At 38.9% G+C, this 22,906-nt stretch overlaps 1 protein-coding gene across 4 annotated transcripts in view; it reads left to right on the top strand.

Moving 5' to 3' along the window:
* Positions 1-22,906, top strand: part of BIN1 (bridging integrator 1) — a 2,421,789-nt gene that overhangs the window by 956,618 nt on the left and 1,442,265 nt on the right. For all 4 annotated transcript variants that reach the window (XM_044060666.1, XM_044060667.1, XM_044060664.1 and 1 more), the window contains exon 4: positions 12,446-12,540. In XM_044060666.1, the coding sequence (XP_043916601.1) occupies positions 12,446-12,540 (95 nt within the window). The remainder of the gene's footprint in view (positions 1-12,445; positions 12,541-22,906) is intronic.

The raw sequence follows: 22,906 nt of genomic DNA, 5'->3' as shown, positions 1-22,906 counted from the left end.
TGGAACCTCTCACAATCTAATCTAATAAGTAAAAAATGTTAAAAACAGTGGAAATTAATTTACAACTCTGGGTCCGAGGTGCTTTGTACTTGGTTATAGTAACTTTTTGCACCTTCCGTGATTTGGTTTACTAGTTTGTATATAAGTTTATCTAAGTTAGTTATTAAGCCTCAATCCTGATGTGTTTGTACATAATAAAGCCGCTTGAACAGAACCCAAAAAGACTTGTCTATTTGTTCCTGACTGGATGAGCGACAGGAGTCATTGTTGATGGAGGCATCAGGGAATTTGAAACTATTTATGCCATCACTTAGGAGGCTATAGTTTGCTTTGGAGAAATGTTTCATCCTTTTTGCTCTTGGGGGTGGGTCAGATAGGTCAGGTATGATCATTACTTCGCAGGAGACTGATTTATGATCAGACCTTACCAGGGAGTGCAACACACATGGGGTAGTGCAGGGACCCTCCTATGTTTGTGGGGATGCAGACTATCTGTTCCAGAGCATTTGTATTAACAAAGTCCAAGAACTTTAGGGCAAGCATGTTTGTGTTCATATATTACTCTCAATTGATGGAATGATAGTTAAAATCACCCATGACCAAGGTGTTTGGCTGTATAGTCAGTGACTCAAGTAGGTTCAGGCAGGCAGAGTGGTTCTTTTGGTTCATGGTGGTGGACTTATAGCTAGCAGTGGTATGGAAGGGGGTTTTACCTACAGTTAGTTGGAGGTGGAGTAGCTGTAATGAGTCATACTGTTTGACCAGTGTTGAGGTATATTTGCCTTTAATAAAGATGGACACATCCCTGCCTTTGGTTCTTTCATGATCATTTTGAGGTCAAAACGTGTGGGAAGCATTGTAGCCTTGCATGGCCAGTGTGCTCTCTGCAGCCTTGAACCATGGCTCTGTGACTGCACTGACATCTTCCATGGTAAGGAAGGAGTACTTCTAGTGATGACAGTTTCCTATTTAGACTCTTAACATTAAGTAGCATAACCTTGTGTTTGTCTCTAGTTTTTTTTTTTTTTTTTTTTTTTTTTTTACATCAGGAATTTTGTTATCACATTGCCTAAAAAAGGCACTATGAGGGAGGCAAGCACCTTTGCCAGCAACCGAAAGCCAAGAGGCGACAGGTGAAGACCATCTCTGGCAAAGCAGTGTAGTCTGTTGACCATATCTTTCCAGGCTTTCAGATATTAGATCCCCCTGGATTGACCCAGAAGCTAAGCCAATTGTTGAAGTCAATATTTTTTTGTTTATTGAGGCATCATCCTGGGTGAAAGTCGAATGCTGATTAGGGCTAGGGACATACCTGCCTGGAACACATAATCTGAGAGCTCAGTCATGCATCTCTCCATATATAGTCCATTGAGGTATGTCTCCAGTCATTCCCTCCACTATGGACTATGACAGAATCATAATGATACTTGTTCAAAAGACTTGAGTGTGTGCGTGATCTGATGAATCCTGCCACCTGACAGGCAGCTGATCATGACCACCTTCTTGTCCAGCCTGGTGAGGGGGACATCTGTGTGTCTCACTATGGAGTTGCCTATGACCAAAACATTTGGTTTTGAGGTATTATGCCTTAGGGCTTAATGGCTGAGACGCGTTGAGTGTATTATTATTATTATTATTATTATTATGTGTAATGGATTCTGTTGGGTCTGCAGTGTGTACAGTAGGTTTGCATTTGGGCGGTCTCTGATCTTTAGGTAGGCTTCTAGTGAGTACCTCAGCATATGTAGGTTTATGTGTTGTGAGCTTGTTATGTACAAGAGGTGAACTGTGTGTGCTGACAACCTGTTTAATATCTGGTTTGTTATGTGAAAGAATTGATTCCAAATTCATAGCATAGATACATCTTTCACATGTTGTATTTGTTTTATTTAGGAGTAATTGGTTGTCAATATACATGAGGCAATTGCTACATTGCCTCAAGATGCCCATGTCAATCTGTTTGGCTGGAGAAATGCCAGGAAACTGTCCATCCATTATGGCAGGTATATACTGTAGTAACTAGTGGGGAGTGGGCTAGATGGACCAGGTTTTGCTTTAAGACTAACAAAAAGCTGCTACTCTGTGGAGGGCTAGGAGTATAAAACTGTGTCAGTGCTTCACAATGCAGAGCTGAATTGTTTGCAGGGCAGCAGTGCAATCTCTGCATAGCTCCAGTAAACTGAGCACAAACCCACTCGAACACAGTGCTTAAATAAAAGCAAAGTTAAAAGATTTTAAACAAGGTAACCAAAGGAATCCAAATATTTCTAGCTAAATGAGGAATGCTAATTCCTCAGCTCCTTCCACTAAATTAGCTGATGTTATTCACTGTTTCCAAAGAAATTCTTTGCTAACTTTTTAACTCACCCTAGCAAAGACCTCTTAAAACTCCAACAGAGCAGAAAACTTAAAACCAAACAAATGTAATAGAATAAAAAGTTAAAAACTGGAAGTAATCAAACCTCAAGTTAAAAAGTTCAATTCAAAATAAAATCCAGGCAGAGATCAGCAACTTTCAGGCAGAGTACAGCAAGCAAGGCGAACAAGCAAGCCAGCTAAATGAGGCATTCTGTTTCTCAGCTACTTCCACTAATTAGCTGATGTTATTGACTGTTTGCCAAGGAATTCTCTGCTAACTTTTCTAACTGACCCTAGCCAAGACCTCTTAAAACTGCAACATAGCAGAAATCTTAAAACAAAAGAAATGTAAAACAACCCTTAAAGAAAAACTTCAGTTCAGAATAAAATGCAGACATCAGCAGTATTCAGGCAGTACAGCAAGCAAACGTTTCTAGCTAAATGAGAAATGCTGTTTCTCAGCTTGCCCCACTAATTCTCTGATGATATTCTCTGTTTGCAAAGAAATTCTTTGCTCAGTTTTCTAACTCACCCTAGCCAAGACCTCTTAAAACTCCAACAGAAAAGAAAACTTAAAACAAAACAAGCCAAACAAGCACCCCAGCTAAATAGAGGTGCCTCCAAGTATTTCTATCTAAATGAGTGCTATTTCATAGCTTCTCCCACTAAATAGCTGATGTTATTCACTCTTTCGAAAGGAGTTCTTTGCTAACTTTTCTAATTGACCCTAGCCAAGACCTCTTAAAAATCCAAGAGAACAGAACATTTAAAACAAAACAAATGTAATACAAGAAACAAAAAATTGAAGTAAGTAACCAAACCTTAAAAGAAAAACTTCAATTCCAAATAAAATGCAGACAGTGATCAACTGTATGCAGGCGGAGTACAGCAAGCAAGCCAAACAAGCACTGCAGCTAAATGGAGATGTCTCCAAATATTTTTAGCTAAATGAAGAATGCTATTTCTTGGCTCCTTCCACTAATTAGCTGCTGTTATATGCTGTTTGTAAAGAAATTATTTGCTAACTTAAAACAAATGTAGTACAAGAAAAAGATAAAAAATAGAAGTAACCAAACCTTAAATGAAAAAGTTCATTTCAAAATATAATGCATTCAGAGATCAGCAACATTCAGGCAGAGTACAGCAAGGAAGCCAAACAAGCAATCCAGCTAAAGAGAGAGAGAAATGCCTCCAAATCTATCTAGCTAAGCGAGAAATGTTATTTCTCATCTCCTTCCAGTAATTAGCTGATGTTTTCACTGTTTACAAAGGAATTATTTTTAACTTTTCTACTTGACCCTAGCCTAGACCTCTCAAAATTCCAGCAGAACATAAAACTTAAAACAAAGCAAATGTAATACAAGAAAAAGATAAAAAGTAGAAGGAACCATAGCTTAAATGAAAAACTTAAAATGCAGAGATCAGCAATTTTCATGCAGAGTAAATTGCGTTTGCCAAACAAGCACTCCGTTTTAATAGTGGTGCCTCCAAATATTTCTAGCTAAAGGACAAATGCTATTTCTCAGCTTCTTTCATTGCTTAGCTGATGTTATTCACTCTTTACAAAGGAATTCTTTGGTAAGTTTTCTAACTGACCCTAGCCAAGACGTCTTAAAACTCCAACAGAACTGAAAACTTAAAGCAAAGCAAATGTAATTCAAGAAAAAGATAAATAAAAAAAGGAAAACTAGAAGTAGCCAAACCTTCACCTCTGCAAATATCACATGTGTTAAGGTACTCTACAGTACTAAACTACTCGAGCTTTGGGACATTGTCGTCTGTTTTTTTTCTTTTCTTTTGATTATCCTTTAGAGCTGGTCAGTAGTTTGGCTGCTTTGTCCAACATTTCACCTACCATTGGCTGCAACATTTTTGGTGTTTCATGATAACCCACTTGTTTCTTGGTCATGTTAGCATGCTGTTGCCCAACATGGAAAAGGTCTCAGGGTTCAAGAAATGTGTCCATTGTCATAAGATCCTGTTCCAGGACACCCATCTTTTATACATGTGCTTGGCAACTGATCAACTAAAAGAGCAGTGCAAGTTCTGCAAGTTCTTTGGACACGGAACATTAGAGGAGTGCAGGAACAAGGGCCTTCTTCCCAAGAACAGTTCACATAAGCACAATAAAGAAACGAAGGGCAGAAAGTCTCTGAAAATATTCTACATTTCCATGAACTGAACTGCAGCTGGTAACATGTACTCTAACTCTACAAAGGTCGATGCTGGCTTGCCCTTTTTTGGAGCTCCTTCAAAGTCCATCCTTTCCAAGTACTCCTTCACTGCCTTCTTCCTCCCTGAATGTTGTAATCATGCAGGATCCTTTTCTGGAGAGAATAGCAGGCAGATGTTCCTTATAGAAGGAAATGCCCAGGTATATGGACACAAGACCAGATTTAAGACCACCTTCTGCCCTATCCATTAGATTGTTGAAGTTTGTCTGGAGGACTTTCAATGTGATTTGGAACACAATATGAGGACATTCCTTAAAGGTGAGATTGATTTGGGTTGCATTCTTTTCCCCTCTATTTCTAGGGTGGACACATCTGAATACAAGTACTCTACCTCCTGTGCATCATCTCAGGGACCTGTCTTGGCATTAGGAGATATGAGACTGACTGTAATCCCAGTACAGTCTGCATCAGTGCTAAGAGAGATCATCCTTTCAGTTCTGACCACTTCAGTTCCATCACTCCTGAGATAATACCTGACAGCAGTGAGAGAGAGAGAGAGACTATGCCCTGTGGAGTCAGGGGCAGGAGATCTTTGGTGTCAGCAGTGTGTTTGTTGATGCAGTTAATCATTTCCAAGGCTTTGACTTTGACTTTCAACTTCACATTGATGAAACCAGCTTCAGGTCCAGGAGTGGTCTCTGTGTTGAAGTTTCTTTATACTGGACCTTTCTCAACATTAACCTTGGTGCCAACATTGGCCTCTGTGCAGATGGCATTGACTCGTGCAGGCAGTTTGTTGCTGTTCAGTGTACTGGAGAGATTGACTTCATTGTCATGACACAACAAGATGGCACCACCTCTTTTGACTTCTTCCCATGACATCTGATAGTCTTCTGCTTTTGCATCTGATCACGATCTCGACTAGCAGATTGTATCAAAACCTTCAGACAGGGACACACTTCAGAGTCAGACTACCCCTGCCCCCAGGAAACACCCAAACCAAGTGTAAAAGGAGATGTTTAGAATATGTAGCAGAGTCTCTTACAGAAGACTGAGATCTTAAAGAAGGGGAGAGATCCTCCAGATGATCTCAAGTTTGGGGAAATCCTGAAATTGATGCATCAGAAAAGTACTTGGCCTGTTGACCCCACCAGATGATTAGATTTTGATGGAAGCTTTTTTGATCTGCCCCTTTTACTTCTTGGGTGGTTCCTCTTCTGACCATATGATTGACCTAGTAGTGTGAAGGGTTTGGCAAGAGACCATTGTGGCTGAGTCCATTGCATCCCTCTAAGGTCATAGATTTTTAGGGATAGGGCCCTTTTGCTAACTCCATGGTAGAGGCACAAGTGACTGAAAGAGAGCTCTGTCAGTAAGCACTGCTGCAGATAAAAACTCCAAGGCCAGAGTATAATGGGGGTCACAAACTTATGCATTTCATATCTTTGCTGTTAGAGGCTTAAGTTATCCAATGCACATCCTAGCTGTAGAAACATTGGACACAGTGAGGTGACCAGTTATGCATGATTGTCGTGCACAACTACAGGTACATGCATCAGTTATGCTCAACATCTTATATCTTGGTCTGTCTCTCTGCCTTTTTCATGACATGGCAGCTAGAGTGGCCAAAATTGCTGGCATGGGCATTGCCATGAGATGCTATGCCTGACTTCATCTGTGTAACTTTGTGAGGAACTTTATGATGTCCTTCACAAAAGCCCCTTTTTATGCTTCATCACTCTTTGGACTTATTTATTTGTATTTATTTATTTTATTTTACATTGGTTAACCGCGCTAGTCTAACTGGATATATGTCCATTTTCAGTAGAGGCCTGGGGAGAAAAGCTCCATCTTATGCTGAATATAACCGTAGAACACAAAAACACAAACACAACAGAAATTTCAAAATAATACATTACAGTACAGAATTGCAATTGAATAACATTGTAAAAACACCATCACAGAGAACATGAATACACGGTATAGTAATACAGTAGATCTAGGAGCAACTGTATTACACTGTAATACATTACAATACAAAATTGCACTTGAATAACATTGTAAAAACACCATCAGAGAGAACATGAATACACGGTATAGTAATACAGTGGATCTAGGAGCAACTGCCAGGATGAGGGGTTGACATGAGGGGGAGTAAAGAAAAAAAAGTAAGTTAGGATAAAAATTAAATTAATCATTTAATTTCAAAAATAAATATGTACTCAATTAAAAGCGGATGATAAACATACAACAGTTAAGATAAGCCTGCTAGAAGTAGTGGCAATTTTAGGATTGTATATACTAAAAGGTAGTACTCTGACAATAAAAGACTGTGAAGAGGAAGAGCCAGAAAAGAAACTGTATATCCTGACTGAGTTATTTTGGCTGGGGAATAGAAGCAGCCAGTTTAATCCTGGTTGGTGCACGTGAAAGACAAATTATGAAGAAGTGAGCAAGAGGGAAAGACTGTCTGCACTGGGTGTCAAGGTCACAAGTCCCCAGTTGTCCTTTTCAAGGACCTAAAAAAATGGTGAGAACTTGTAGTTTAAAAAGTTTCACAAACATTCCTTAAACCAGTTTCAGGATAGAAACTCCTGTGGAGGATGTAGGGGTTCCTTTAATGGATGCTACCTGAAAGGCAGAAGTGCTCCACAAAACTAGGGGTGCCACGGTCCCTTCCATGAAAGGTGTCAGCAGAACCCATAGGGCCTTGCCTGACACACTGTGGAGGTAATCAGGGGTCATCTCACTGCACCAATCCACATAGCTGGCCATCATACAGGACAAATGGATCAGGGAGATATCGCATGGCTGTTGCATTCTCTTTTCTCAGTTTTTAGAAAGATCGTCCATTTCCCATATGGACATCCCACCCTATCATCTGAGGTTGCCAGAAGAGGAATTCTCATACCTTCTACTAAAAAGAACCATCCATGAGGTCACATATGACCAGAGAGAGTTCAAGGTTTTTTCAGTATTCCATTTTGTTTCAAAGAAAACAAAAGACCATAGACTAATCCTGGACCTCAGGTTCTTAAACCAGTATGTCAAAAAATTTTTTTGAGATGGTCATGCTGTAATCCATCCTCTCCCTCTGTACAAGGGGGGATGACAGAATGTACTCTCTGGGCCTTGAGGATGCATGCCTGTGTTCTACACTTTGTTAGTGTCAGTCATTATTAGTTCAGAGCCCTGCTATTGGGTCTCTGTACAGCCCAGTGTTAACTATGTGCATGGAGGTGATCGCCTCTGACATGAGGATCCAAAGAATAAGGCTCGTTCTGCAGCTGGATGACTGGCTTCTTTTGTCTGTGACAAGGGATACTCTTGTACAAGCATGAGTTTACCTTCTCCAGCTCTGCCTGTCTCTCAGGATCTCCATTAACTTAGAAAATTCACATCTGGACACAATATAAACACTTGTGTTCATAGGTTTTCATCTTGTTATATGTCAAACAAAAGCCAAGCTTCCACATGAGCATGTTCTTTCCATTCAAACCTCACTAAACCTCCTAGTGAGGCCTTCACCACCATCCAAGGACCAGGCTGTCAACACCTTCAGCAGCTTGATGGCAACAACACCCTTGTTAGAACCTCACATCAGCTTTCACATGAAGATTCTTTAGCGGACTCTTAAGGTATACTGCTCTCAAATGGAGAATGACATGAGCAAAACTTTCAAATTGATGATGATATGCAAGAGACATCTCCACTGGTGGTTTGATTTAAACATCCTGTCAATGGGTGTTCCATTCAATCCTACCCTTGCTTTGACCACTGTTACTACAGATGCCCTTCCCTAGGTTAGGGAGGTATTGCATAGCAAAGACAGTCCAGAGAACTTTCTCTGCTCAAAAGGCCACTTAGACGTCAGAATACTAGAGATAAGGGCACTTTTGACATTTAGGCATTCCAGGTCCTTCTTCAACAGACTGTGATATCCTTACACACAGATAGTATGACTGTGGTATGATAAATCAACAAGCAGGGAGGCACCCAGTCATACTCTTTTTGTTGTGAAGCTACGAGAGTGCAGGAAGAGGCAATCTCCACACAAAGGTTTCTTCTAGCAGTGCACATACATGGCCAGTTCAGCTTCTTGGCAGACAGGTTCCGTAGGACAACCTTGATGCCTCATGAAAGGTCCCTCGGTCTTCAAGCAATAATGGACTTATTCTTTTGCTGGGGAAGGAATCCTTATGACCTGTTTGCAGCCCCTTTCAACACCAAATGCAGCATTAATAATCAAATTAGTCCAGAAAATGAAGCTGTGTACAACCACTGCTGTCCTGATGGCCTTGTTAACTGTGTCACCTCTGCTTTAACCTTATCTAAAAGAAGCCCCTTTGCTTTTAGAGTCCTCCCTGGTCTCATTTCTCATCATCTGGACAGTCTCCTGCAGGTATAATATTTCTTCAACTTGCCTTATGGTTTCTCAAATTCTCTTACTGGCCAGGGATATGTCTTCTTTCAAGGGTGGTCCAGATCCTTATAGTTTCTTCTGCACTTAAACTCTATAAAAGAAAAATTCTTTCTCTGTGCAAACCAAAGAGGGTTGACCTTTTTCTCATCCCCAGTATATTCATTTCTGTTCTTTTTGTCATCTCCCCCCCATAATACAAATTCCCAATCCCTCAATTCCCAAAGAATCAGCAGTGGCTTCATCAAAGGCACCTCCATACTAAGCCTCCCCCATTAAAAATCTCACACCACCTTTGGATATTAATTATGAAACAGAAAAATTGACTCTCTTTCCTTTCAAACCAGACCATTCAACAGAACTAATATGTTTGTCTTGGAGGACTCTTTAGTGACAGTCCCTTACGTAAGAAAATGTCCAGAACTCTTTAAGCTCTAGCTAATAAACCACCTTACTTAGTACTTCATAAACACATTGTTTCTTTGCATTCAATCCTTTGTCTTCACTTGCCAGTGTTTTCCTTCCTAGTCAAATGGGGGAGAATACATCTTTCATTGTCTAGAGGTACACAGACAGTTGAGCTTTACCTTCAATGGAGTAAGCGGTTTCAGCAACATGATCAACTGTCTGTGGCCTTTTTTCCTAAATCCAAATTAGGCCAAAAGGCTTCCAAGATTTCCTTATACAAGGTTTCATTGTCAGATTTCATTTTTATATATCAATGCTTCCTCTTAAAGGTCTTTACCATGCAATGCAAAGGCACACACTACTAAAGCTGCTTGTACTTCTGCATACTTGAATAATTCCTCAGTTGATATTTGTGCAGTAGCTTCCTGGGCATCTCTGCATACCTTCTGTAAACAGACAGGGAGTATGATATTCAGGACCAGCTCTTCCTTTTAGGCCACCATACTCCATGGTATTCTGTCATAATGTCATCCATGATTTCATTTGGGTACTCTGTCCCATCTAATGAAGTGGTTGGCATGGATAGTCTGACAGCATATTTAAGTATTTGTTGTAGTACTAGTTCTTGACTATCTATCTCTGTCCCCTATACCATCCCTCCCACTGTCCAAATTGTTACCTATTATGTGGACAAACTTTGCCCATACCATGCGGCCAAAACCTTGAAATGTAGTTTAGGGTTTTTTGCCCTGTATTGCAGTTTATGATGGATAAACTTGATCTGAAAAAGGAATGTCATTGCATCACAGGAGATAGTGGAAGAGCCTGAGTGCATGGGCATGGATATTCAAGATCCAGTGTTATGGTAAATGCATAATTATCATTTCAGTAAGATGTGTAGTGGTTCTGTAAGATTTTCAGATATTGTAATAGTTAAGGTCTTTGTCTCCTATGCACAAGATACAAGTGTGATCCTTAAATCTGTCCAATGCCTGTTTGGAGTTTGCATGCTCTCTCTGTGTCTCGGTGAGGTTCCTCTCACCTCTGAAAAACATGCTGAGTGTTTCCATCTCAAACTCCCCAAAGACTGGAACTGTGAGCAGCAGCACAGACTGTACATGGTGCCCTTTGGGGAAACAGTTGCATAGACATCACTGTGGTGAGCAGTATCCTCAAGATAAGAAAACATGGAATACCAAATGCATGCCATGGCAGGGTTAACCACTTGTTGATGTAAAATATGGCTCTAGGTGATTTGGTTGTGTTGACTAATGTCGCCAAATGGGCATGGGTAGTTACCGGTGGGAAGTGGGTTGAGGAGCCAGCCTACTCTGTCTATACCAGGGATCCATGCTAACAGAGGGAGGAGTGTATGTGCTCCTGTTGGCCAGTGTGTCTCTACCATAAAGCCCAGCAGCCCTGGATCAGTGTGTTACTAGCCAGCCGGTTTCCATTTGCCAGTTTGTTACTTAGGATAGTTCTGTTGAGCGAGAGCTGGGAATAAAACCAACCTACCAAACATGAATTCAGAATTGCTAAACGCACTGTAGGTTGACTGACAGGATGCTGCTTGTAAGTGGATGACATGATGTTTTGCTTCCTTTTGCAGGATTGAATAGATGCTGTCACACTGCATTGGAGCACATTTGTATGTTTTGCTTCCTTTTGCAGGATTGAATAGATGCTGTCACACTGCATTGGAGGACATTTACATGTTTTGCTTCCTTTTGCAGGATAGAATAGATGCTGTCACACTGCATTGGAGCACATTTGCATGTTTTGATTCCTTTTGCAGGATTGAATAGATGCTGTCACACTGCATTGGAGCAAATTTGCATGTCTTGTTTTCTTGTGCAGCACAGTTGAATAGGTGATATCTCACTGCACTGGTAGACATTTACATGTTTTACTTTCTTTTGCTGCATGGAGTAGGTGCTATTGCACTGGATTGGAGCACATTTACATGTCTTTTTCCATTTCCAGGATCCTGACATACATCATCTCCCCAAGGCTGAGAATGTGGTCCCTTGTTAATTGGATAACATGTTACTCTTCAAAATAGAGACCACTACCCCAGTTTGCAAACACAGAGGTATTGTCCCAGCCATTCACTTAATGTTGAAAAGGTGGTGACTTGGAAATTGTATTAGTGGCACTATTCCACTGCAGCACCTGCTTTTACAGATTATAGTTTGTAAAAAAGACTGTGTCACATCTTGAGGGCACAATAGGGTATTACAGTGTCCTGTATGATCAAAAGTGTAAGTCTTGTTGAAAAATCTTATCCCTTTAATTCATATTCATGCAAGGCAGAACAGCATTTTTTTTCTTCCTTCTGATCACCTTCATTCCCTTTATTGTAAGGCCATCATCCAAGTGCCAGCCACAGTCTGTTTTAAATAAACCCTAATGCAGTGCATTTTGGCATTTGCATGCTTTGAGTAATTTGACAGCTTGCAGGCTGACCACAGCACAGAGCACTGCTTTTGATACTTTGCTGCTCTGGTCTTTTCTTTCTGGCGTCACCATCATGATGGTGGATCAGGCATCTCTCCCTCTGCAGCAGTTGCCAAGCTGATTGGGACTTCTCACTTGTACCTTCCCTGGCTGTTAAGCACCAAAACAACAGTCAGGGTGTTATCTTTCTGTGGCAAGGGGCCAGCAAGCACTTCCAAAATTATTGTGCCAGCTTGTCAGCTTGTTTCATGGGGTATGTGTAAGTTAAGTATTGTTTTAAGATATGAATTTGTTAAACATAAAAGTAAGACTAGGAGTAAAGAATACTCCAGTGTGCCTACTTTTAAAAGCCTTAGTTCCTTTCACACTTGTAAGAATCTTAGATGATCTTAGAAATGATCTTAAAGTAATCCACACTTATCCGAGTGACATTTTCTGTTGTAACTGTGCAGTGCTGTCAAATGTAATGCATTTAAAAGTTGTTTTTGTTGGAATTTAGAGTGAGTTTCAAACACCCACTGTATGGTTGATGAATATTTGCTTTTATTAAGTTGTTTAGCTTTTCAGCATTTAATTTTGGAAGTGCACATACGGATAAAGCTAAGCACTGTGCATTTGTTTCTTTTAGCTATGCAGGATGCCTCCAAGAAAATGTCTGAGTTCTTACATGACGTTTATGAGCAAGAATGGGAAGGAAAAACAGAAATGAGCACAGTTACAGAGGTGAGTTTTACTGGAAAATGAAGTTTATTGTCCACTTGGCAAAATTGCTCCTAGAAACGAAGGCTTTCAGTCCAGATTTACACTGCAAACAGATGTAGAGAAGTAAAACTAGATCCTTCAAAGGAATATGTGCCTTTGGATGTATCATTGAGTGTGAAACCCACAGGCACACTTGAAAATCCTGCAGGTGAGCCTTGGTTTACAGGTCCATTCATATCCAAAACTAAAATCAGAAGTAGACCAAAACACAAAACGGGCTCAAATAACCAAAAGCTGTCACAAGTGCTAAGGAACCACAAGTAGAATCACCAAAAAATGATTTATTGAAACTGAGTACTTACATCAAAAAATATCCAGACTTCTTCAGAGTTATACAGAAGTGAAGGAAAAGGCTCCAATTTATATCTACATAATTGGTCACCTGACACAGCACACCCCTAACAAATCAATCAATATTAAAAAAGATTGTTACATAAAAACAGTATTTATAATAAAATACACAATACACAAATAAGAAATTCAGCAAGTCAATAAAAAAGAATATAAAAAACAATTAAGATTTTGTTAAACTTGATACGATTTCAACTGTAATATACTTGCAATGGAAACTTGGTCATTAACCCCAGGGAATTTGCATGCATTTAGCCTAAGTTGCCATAATAACTCCCTTAGTTCTAAAAGGTCTTCCCGTGGGCCTGCTCTGGGGTTAATTGCCACACACTGTAAGCCACAAAAAGGAAAAAGTGATCTGGATGGTTGGAAATATGTTTTACTAGGGAGCTATTCTTGTTGGTTTTTCTAATATCTGATGTGTGTTCATAAGTACGCTCCCTTAGCTTTCTTTTAGTTTTTCCTATATAGTAACAAACACATTTTGGCACCTAGCTACATAAATAATGCTAGAGTTATTGCAATTACAAGGAAAAGTGCTCTTTAAACATTTTATTATTGTTTATTTGGTCACCTGCCAAAATAAACTTGCATTGCCCACAGTTCCCACATTTGGTTGTACCAGGTTTCTTATGCAAGTCTAACTTCCAAAGACTCTCACCTCTTTTAAAAAGGTTTTTAATAGTTATGCATTTTTTATAAACAACTACTGGTTTATCCCCCAGTTTGTCAGTTAAGCCATTGAAAAAGGTGAAAACATCCCAGTATTTATTTAATATTCTCCGGATACTGGTGTCTTCCTCATAAAACTGTATAACAAGGCTTAAAGAGAAATCTTTTCCACTGTCACCATTTTCCTTAGCCACCTCACCGATATTATAGATATGAGACTTGACCAAAGGAGGTATGGGCCCATTTTTCCTTTCAGCCTCAATGTTTGTTCGTACAGTCAGTATCATGTTGGCAGGGTATCCTCTATTTAGAAACATCTTAGCCAGTTCATCACATTAATTCATAAACAAACTATCATCCGAAATCATTCTAGCCAACCTAATGTACTGACCTCTCACAATGCCTTTTTTCTGGTGGAATGGGTGGCTGTTGTGAAAGTATAACAAACTGTTGCAGTAGGTTGGCTTTCTATAGATTGTAGTCTCAATAGTTTTGTTAATTGGGTCCTTAAAAATAAGAACATCTAGATAATTGATAGAATTGGAACTCAAATTATAGGTAAATTTCAAAAAAGGTGTGGTGGAATTGAGGTAGTCAACAAATGGGGGAATGCCCTCGCTCTCGTCCTCCCAAGCTATAAAGATATCATCCAGGTACCTAGTATAAATCTTCCATGGGGGACCTGGAATTTTTCAAACAAGAATTGTTTCTCCCATTGTATTAAAACAATGTTTGCAAAAATGGGCACAGGAGGCCTCCATTGCTATTCCTCTAATCTGCTGAAAGTATTTTCCATAAATTAAAACAAAATTGTTTTCCAACACTGCCTTCATTAGTACAAAGTGTAAATTTCATCATTGTCAAATTTGTTGGATTCCCATAAAAAAATCACTGAAGCAACATAGCCCGATGTTGTGGGGTATTACATTAAATAATTCTGTCACATCTATTGTTACAAAAATCATTTGGTCAGAAAAGGGAATTTCTCTAATTTTCAATAGAAAGTCCCTGGAATCCTTGCAGAGGTAACCAACCTCGTTGACAACTTTCTTGAGCCTGTAATCAATATATTTTGCAAGGGGGTGGGTTTTAGAATAGCTGCCATTAACTTTCGGTCTCATTGGCAGGTCCCTAATGTTTTTATGCATCTTTGTTATTATAAAGATAGAGGGGACCAAAGGAAACCTATCCTGCAAAAAGTCATAGACTATATAGCCAGTTTGACCTTGATCAAACAAATATTTTATCAGGTAGTTGATTTTCCTGTAAGCTAGGTGTATGTAATTCAATGAAGTTTCCTCCTAAAAATCACCATTAAAAAGATAGCTAAACATAGGGTTTAAATAGTCGACTTTGTGCATAACGACAACCCCACCCCCCTTTGTCAGGCTTCATTATTCTTATATTTTTGTCATTTACCAGACTATTCAAAAGCTGTGTTTCAGTTTTGGTCAAATTAAAAAAGACACCGCCATTTCCTTTAGCAATAAGTGCCTTAAAATCCTGCTCAACAAGTTTCTCGAACAGTAACAAAAATAATGGCAGGACAGGGTTAAATACACTACTCCTTCAATTTAAGTCTACACTTTCATTTGTGCAATTGTTGCCAAATATAAGTTTAAAATTAAGCTTACTAAGGAAAGGTTTCAGGTCAAGCACAGATATTCAGTTTTAACCCTGTTAGTAGGTACAAAAGAAAAACCTTTGCACAGTAAATCAGTTTGTTTATTCAAATAGTTGGTGCCAGTGTAATTATAAAATTTAAAGTCACCTTGGGTGTTGTACACAGTGTGGGGGAAATCGGTCGTTTCAAAAGAACTGTTAATACCCAAGCCAGTGGGAGTTAATGCCGCCTCTGTTGGTAAAAAGTTCTGTTCATCCTCCATAAACCAGAATAGTTCACCTGCTCCGGTCTTCAACCTCCCTGCCCTTCCTGTGACCGATTGTTCTTGTTCCATAACCTCTCGGAATGTGTCACTGCCCCATTTTTTGAGTAGGCTTCCAACACCTTAGACCCAAGGATTTAAGGTGTTGGAAGTACTCAAATGGGTTAAGAAATGACTCACCTTTGCACTTGGATTTATTAAAACTCTTCAACAGGTTTGGGCTTGAACTATTAGAACTGTTAGTCAGATATAATCAGAGGGAAATTGATAATTTCATTAGTGAAGCCAATAAATTGAATGAACTGGTTATGGGGGATCTTCTTTTTGAACAGTGTTCTGGGTGTTACCAAAACTTTTTTTGGATATTGACAAGGAAATCTCCTATACTCAAAAAAGAAAACCAGTGAAAATCAAACGCAACAAGGAATCTTATTCCAAGGGACTTGCTTATCCCAAGCTGCCTATGTCACATAACAACAAGGATAACCATTTGATCAACAGCCCAATTGAAGCACAACAATGCACCGATGTAGAAGACAGCAACCACGCCTACTAAAAAAAAACAGGACAGTGAGCCGTTCCGAGAGGTTACGGAACAAGAACAATCGGCCACAGGAAGGACAGGGAGGTTGTAGACAGTAGCAAGTGAACTGTTCTGGCCCCGGAGGATGAACAGAACTTTTTACCAACAGAGGAGGCATTAACTCCCATTGACTTGGATATTAACAGTTCTTTTGAAATGACCGATTTCCCCCCATATCGTGTACAACACACAAGGTGACTTTAAATTTTATAATTATACTGGCACCAACTATTTGAATGAACATGCAGATTTACTGTGCAAAAGTTTTTCGTTTGTACCTATCAACAGGGATAAAATTGAGCATCTCTTACTTGACTTGAAACGTTTCCTTAGGAAGCTTAATTTTAAACTTATATTTGGCAACAATTGCACAAATGAAAGTGTGGACTTAATTTGAAGAAGTAGTTTATTTAACCCTGTCCTGCTATTACCTTTGTTACTGTTCGAGAAATTTGCTGAGCAAGATTTTAGGGCACTTATTGCTAAAGGAAATGGCGGTGCCTTTTTTTAATTTGACCAAAACTAAAACACAGCTTTTGAATAGTCTGGTGAATGACAAAAATGTAAGAATAATGAAGCCCTGACAAAGGGGGGTGGGGTTGTCATTATGCACAAAGTTAACTATTTAAACTGTATGTTTAGCTATCTTTTTAATGGTGATTTTTAGAAGGAAACTTCATTGAATTACATACACCTAGCTTACAGGAAAATCGACTACCTGATAAAAGATTTGTTTGATCAAGGTCAAATTGACTATGTAGTCTATACCTTTTTGCAGATTAGGTTTCCTTTGGTCCCCTCTATTTTTGGAATACCAAAGATACATAAAAACTTTAGAGACCCGCCAATGAGACCGATAGCTAATGCTAGCTGTTCTAAAACTTACCCCCTTGCAAAATTTATTGATTGCAGGCTCAATAAAGTTGTCAACAAGGTTGGTTACCTCTGCAAGGATTCTTGGGACTTTCTATTGAAAATTAGAGAAATTCCCTTTTCTGACCAAATTACTTTTGTAACAATAGATGTGACAGAATTATTTAATGTAATACCCCACGATGTTGGGCTATGTTGGTTCAGTGATTTATCCAACAAATCCAACAAATTTGACAATAATAAAGTTTACACTTTGACTGTACTAATGGAGGCAGTGTTGGAAAACATTTTTGTTTTCACTGATGGACAATACTTCCAGCAGATTAGAGGAGTGGCAATGGAGTCCTCCTGTGCCCCTGTTTTCGCAAACATTGTTTTAATACAATGGGAGAGACAATTCTTGTTTGAAAAATTGCAGGGCCCCCATGGAAGATTTATACTAGGTACCTGCATGATATCTTTATATCTTGGGAGGGCATGAGCGAGGACATTCCCCCATTTGTTGACTACCTCAATTCCACCACACCTTTTTTGAAATTTACCTATAATTTGAGTTGCAGTTCTATCAATTATCTAGATGTTCTTGTTTTTAAGGACCCAATTAACAAAACTATTGAGACTACAATCTTTAGAAAGCCAACTTACTGCAACAGTTTGTTACACTTTCACAGTAGCCACCCATTCCACCACAAAAAAGTAACTGTGAGAGGTCAGTACATTAGGTTGGCTAGAATGATTTTGGATGATAGATTGTTTATGAATGAATGGGATGAACTGGCTAGGGTGTTTCTAAATAGGGGGTACCCTGCCAACATGATACTGACTGTAAGAACCAATATTGAGGCTGAAAGGAAAAATGGGCCCATACCTCCTTTGGTCAAGTCTCATATCTATAATATCAGTGAGGTGGCTAAGAAAAATGGCGGCAGTGGAAAAGATTTCTCTTTAAGCCTCATTATACAGTTTTATGTAGAAGACACCAGTATCCGGAGAATATTAAATAATAACTGGGATGTTTTCACCTTTTTTCAATGGGTTAACTGAGAAACTGGAGGGTAAATCAGTAGTTGTTTATAAAAAAGGCAAAACTATTTAAAACTTTTTAGAGAGAGGTGAGAGTCTTTGGAAATTAGACTCGCATAAGAAACCTGGTACGACCAAATGTGGGAACTGTGGGCAATGCAAGTTTATTTTGGCAGGTGACCAAATAAACATTAATAAAATGTTTATCAAGAGCACTTTTTCTTGTACTTGCAATACCTCTGGTGTTATTTATGTAGCTAGGTGCCAAAAATGTGTTTGTTACTATGTAGGAAAAACTAAAAGAAAGCTAAAGGAGCGTATTTACGAACACACTTTAGATATTAAAAAAAACAACATGAATAGCAATAGTTCCCTAGCAAAACATATTTCCAACTATCCAGATCACTTTTTCCTTTTTTATTTTTTGGCTTAAATTGTGTGGCAAATAACCCCAGAGGAGACCCATGGGAGGACCTTTTAGAACTAAGGGAGTTGTTATGGCAACTTGGGCTGAATGCATGCAAATTCTCTGGGGTTAATGACCAAGTTTCCATTGCAAGTATATTAAAGTTGAAATCGTATCAAGTTTAACAAAAACTTAATTGTTTTTTATATTCTTTTTTTATTGACTTGCTGAATTTCTTATTTGTGTATTGTGTATTTTATTATAAATACTGTTTTTATGTAACAATCTTTTTTAATATTGATTGATTTTTTAGGGGTGTGCTGTGTCAGGTGACCAATTATGTAGATATAAATTGGATCCTTTTTCTTCACTTCTGTATAACTCTGAAGAAGTCTGGATATTTTTTGATGAAAGTGCTCAGTTTCAATAAATCATTTTTTGGTGATTCTACTTGTGGTTCCTTGGCACTTGACAGCTTTTGGTTATTTAAAATCAGAAGTAGTGCATAGATGAAAACAGAAAAAGAAAGGCACAGGTGTCTGAATCAGTATATTACAAGAGATGATTTTGTTGTATAGTGGTTAAAAGCAATTGTGTACATTGTAGGATATGAGGTGTGTATCTTTAAATTCTAATGAACTAGCTACAGGTGGCTTTCTGTTTATAGGTTTAAACATTTGTGACTAAGCCCAAGGTTTATTGACCATGGAGAAATGTGAAGCGTAGATCCCTTTTTGAAGCATGCACGCATCCAAATAGTCATCCAGTTCCTCCTTGAAGTTATTGATTGATGGGATGAGTTTATTGGGAAATGCAGTTCATTCCATATTTGCATGGGTGCATTTAAGATATGAAGTTGTCGCATTTCATGGTACAAATGATATTGATTTTTATTGAAGCCTTGTGGTGTCTTGTTGTGTGCAGGTAAAGAAAAGTGTTTATGTGGTATACCTGCTTTTTAGACAGCAAAGGCTAAGTAAATAACACATGGTGGCTAGGCCATATCCACACTGTGTCCCAGTCTTACTTGCCACCCAGAAACCACATTGTTTCAGAACTAAAAAAAGTGCTTGTAGAATTAGAGGACTACTATGTGCTTCTGCATGTTTCCTCATTTCTGATGGGAGTTTCTCCCCTATCTTTTCAATTTATCACTGTAGAATATTACCACTGCTATAGGAAAGGGTGATTTTGATTGTTTTTTTTTCATCCCACATATCTGTAGCTCTGGAAGTGTGAGCCATCTTCAGCTTTATAGCACTCTCATGGCACTACTTAAGAGTATATGGGTGCTGGAATGGCTTTTTAATAATGCCCTTTGTTTTGTGTTTTTTTTCTGTTACTGTTGAAGGATTGACTACCTTCATGTATTTTGACCCAGACATGCCCCTTCAATTAAGTTTGCAGGACATTTAAACCTGTAATAAAAATCAGGATGCTGTTTAACTAGGGGAACTATGCATCTTGGTGCAGTTGCTGGTGGCATTTATTTTTCTGATGGATTGCTGTAGCAGTTTCTGCAGATCATGGAGCTGTTGTTCTCCTGAAATCCTAGTAATATTTTATTATAAACATACAGGTATGCACAGTGCAGTTCTCCATTTTCCTTTGTTGTAAATATTATCTTTCCAACACTTTGCACTGTTTCAGGAAGCTCTTTTTTATACCAGATGTGACTGTTTGCATTTTTTAAAGCATGGTAATGCCATCACTGTCTTTGAAGTTATGATCGCCTTAAAGACATCATTGTATTGTATTATTACTTCCTTTTTATTTACTGGACCCTGGTGCAGTTACAATGCTCTGTGGTGCAATACAGAACCTGTTTATAATACTAATTTACTGACTGCTGTTTTGTGTGACTATTAATGAGAATGAATGCCAGAATATATACTATGTCAGGAATGTTTGTTTTTTTATTTTTTGGAGTGTTCCATGTTTCTAAATGTAGATGTATGTAGATATCGGAGTTCGTATTTATAAGTATGTGGGTTGGAAGTCTAGCAAGCTCCATTAGTGGAATTTTTCCTTAAGCAGATTGTATAGCTGTTATTGTGTTGGGACAGCTGATTTTTCTACTATATAATCTAAAAAAAAACAGTAATTGTTTCTTGGGCTTGCTTTACAGAGTTCTGTGCTCCTCAGTGACAGGAGCTATAACAGTAATCTGTTTGGGCCATTAATAATCTATTATCTACTACAGAAGAGAATAAATGATGTTAGCAGAAAGAAATTAAAAGATAAACTCCAAAGCTAGCATTGCTTGACATGCATCTTCATAGTTTCGGATTGTATGTTTTTGTATACTGTGACATGAAACTCTGTATAGGGATTAAAAAGACTTTCGGCTTTTCCTGGTTAGGGGTCGCCACAGTGGAACACCGGTCCGCTCATGATTGGCAGTGGATTTTTACGGTGCCGAGTTGCCAGCCTGATGCCCAACCTTCAACGAAAGCATACCCATTCACACTTGCACCTACCTGCATGTCTTTAACATCACTCAACCGTGGGGAGAACATGCAGACTCCACACAGAAGGCGCTCCAGCTATAGGGAATAAAGCCAAATAATATCCAAATAAGTATATGTAAAGAGATGAGTGAAATTTTTTTTTTAAGTTTTTCATTCAGGGATTACTAAGATGTCCTAATGATTATTTATTTTTCGAACTTGGTCGTTTCTTAAATTAATTTCCAGACCATTACAACCCATCAAGTCTAGCACCTATTACTAGAATGAACTGCAGTTCAAAGTTGAGTAAAATTCATAAATTTTCAACAGTAGTTACAGAAAAATAGTTTTACATTGCAAAGACTGCTTGCATATTTGCAGATATGAAATTAATATTCTTACATTTAACTGACATTAATATAGTCTGAGTGTGGAAAGCTGATAAAACTCCATATTTCTCAACTGTACCTCATGAGGAATATTTCTAATGTTGAGTCTTAAAAAGTCTATGTTCCTCATTGTTTCACATTGAAATGGTCTTGTCACATCTTCAGTTATTAATAATTTTTAACTAATGCACATGGTGAATAGTACTGAATCATATTAATTAATCAAAAGAATTCTTGTGTAAAGAGTTACATTTTCACCATACATTAAGCTTTCTGTTTGAAGTTTTTAGTAAACTGTTTAGTATGTTTCACACATTTTCCCCATTTGTTCCACATTATGAGAGGTAGTGTTCCAAATTCTGTAAGCAGAAAGTTGAGAGCTGTCACTGCCATGAGAGCTAGGATGAGCTTGTAAACTCCGAAAGAAATATTTGATCTGATGTTGCTGCCTTCACTTGCTCTTCAACCTGCAGGTCTCTTGTTTCCAAACATCTGATCTGACGCAGCCATATACCAAAGCTGGCTCCAACATTTGAGCTCCTCACCTACCCATGATGCCCCTCTCCTCCAAATCCCCCAGATCTCATTTGCCGCATTTCTGTAAGCATTGGGTTCTCTTCAGTCTGAGCCCCTCAGGGGATTTCATTTAGCTGTGAGTGTTTTCTAATATATTTATCTAATATTTTTTTCTCAGTTTGGACTTTCTATTGCTTCTGCTCTTTCTGTGTGTTCCTTATCAGTGGAAAAGTATATTTTTTAGTGGTGGCTTGTCTCTCCCTTCCCTACCCACATAGCTAATTTCTGGTTTAGATATTAGATAGTTATAGAGATATTTCTATTAAAAAAAAAAAGAAAGAAAAAGTTAGACTAGTTTATGGTTTATTAGTGGTTTGCTGCAGACATTTGTTGGTGGTTTGTTTCTTTCTTCTTGTGGTATTACAGTCTGGTGTTTTTGTTTTGAGACTATGGCTGACTCTAAACCCACCGGGTTCAAAAAATGTAGCACTTGTGAGCACAAGATCCCACTGACCGTCTGACGTCCATGCTGTGTAGTTTGTCTAAAGGCAGCTCATCTTGACTCTGCTTGTTTCATCTGTGCCGGCTTTAACCAGTGGGCACTTACTGACTGCCAGAACAAGCTTATTTTTGAAGGGTTTTCTTCCAGGCTCTTCATCTTCTTCTTCTTCAGCCATCCCTTCCACTTCAGGGGCTCAATCACCTCCAAGAAGCATAAGAATAGGAAGAGGTCCCCAGCAGGTCTCATTTCTTCAGAGATCCTCCCGCCAAAATCCCAAGGTCTTTGGAGTCGACAGCTTCGGCTCTGATAGTCACTCAAGGTTCCCCTTTTCCTTAGAGCTGTAGCTTTTCCCTCAAGTCTGTGATGTTGAGACCTAAGTCTGCTGTCTTGCAGCAACCTAGGCACTCTTCCAGGCCTGCTTTAGTGGTATAATCTGTTAGTTCCTCCAGTAGCCTCTCCAGAGTTGAAGTGGACAGCATGATAGTATAATTCCTCAAGGCACAAATCCAGCTGGGGATCTTGCCTGCTCCGTCCCATCCTGGATCTGCGAGTAGTGTCCCTGTTTTCACTTCTGTTGCTCCTTCTCTGATCTGACCATGGATTTTGGAGTTATTGGGTCTGAGCCTCCCTGGAGCTGAGACGTCGGAGCCATCTGGTATGGTTACCTTGACTCCGA

This window comes from Protopterus annectens, chromosome 2.part0 (genome assembly GCF_019279795.1).
Source record: "Protopterus annectens isolate FY-2018-M chromosome 2.part0, PAN1.0, whole genome shotgun sequence".
In the NCBI taxonomy this organism is placed as follows: domain Eukaryota; kingdom Metazoa; phylum Chordata; order Ceratodontiformes; family Protopteridae; genus Protopterus; species Protopterus annectens.
Note: the sequence above shows the minus strand (reverse complement) of the source record. Positions and strands in the feature narration are given on the sequence as shown.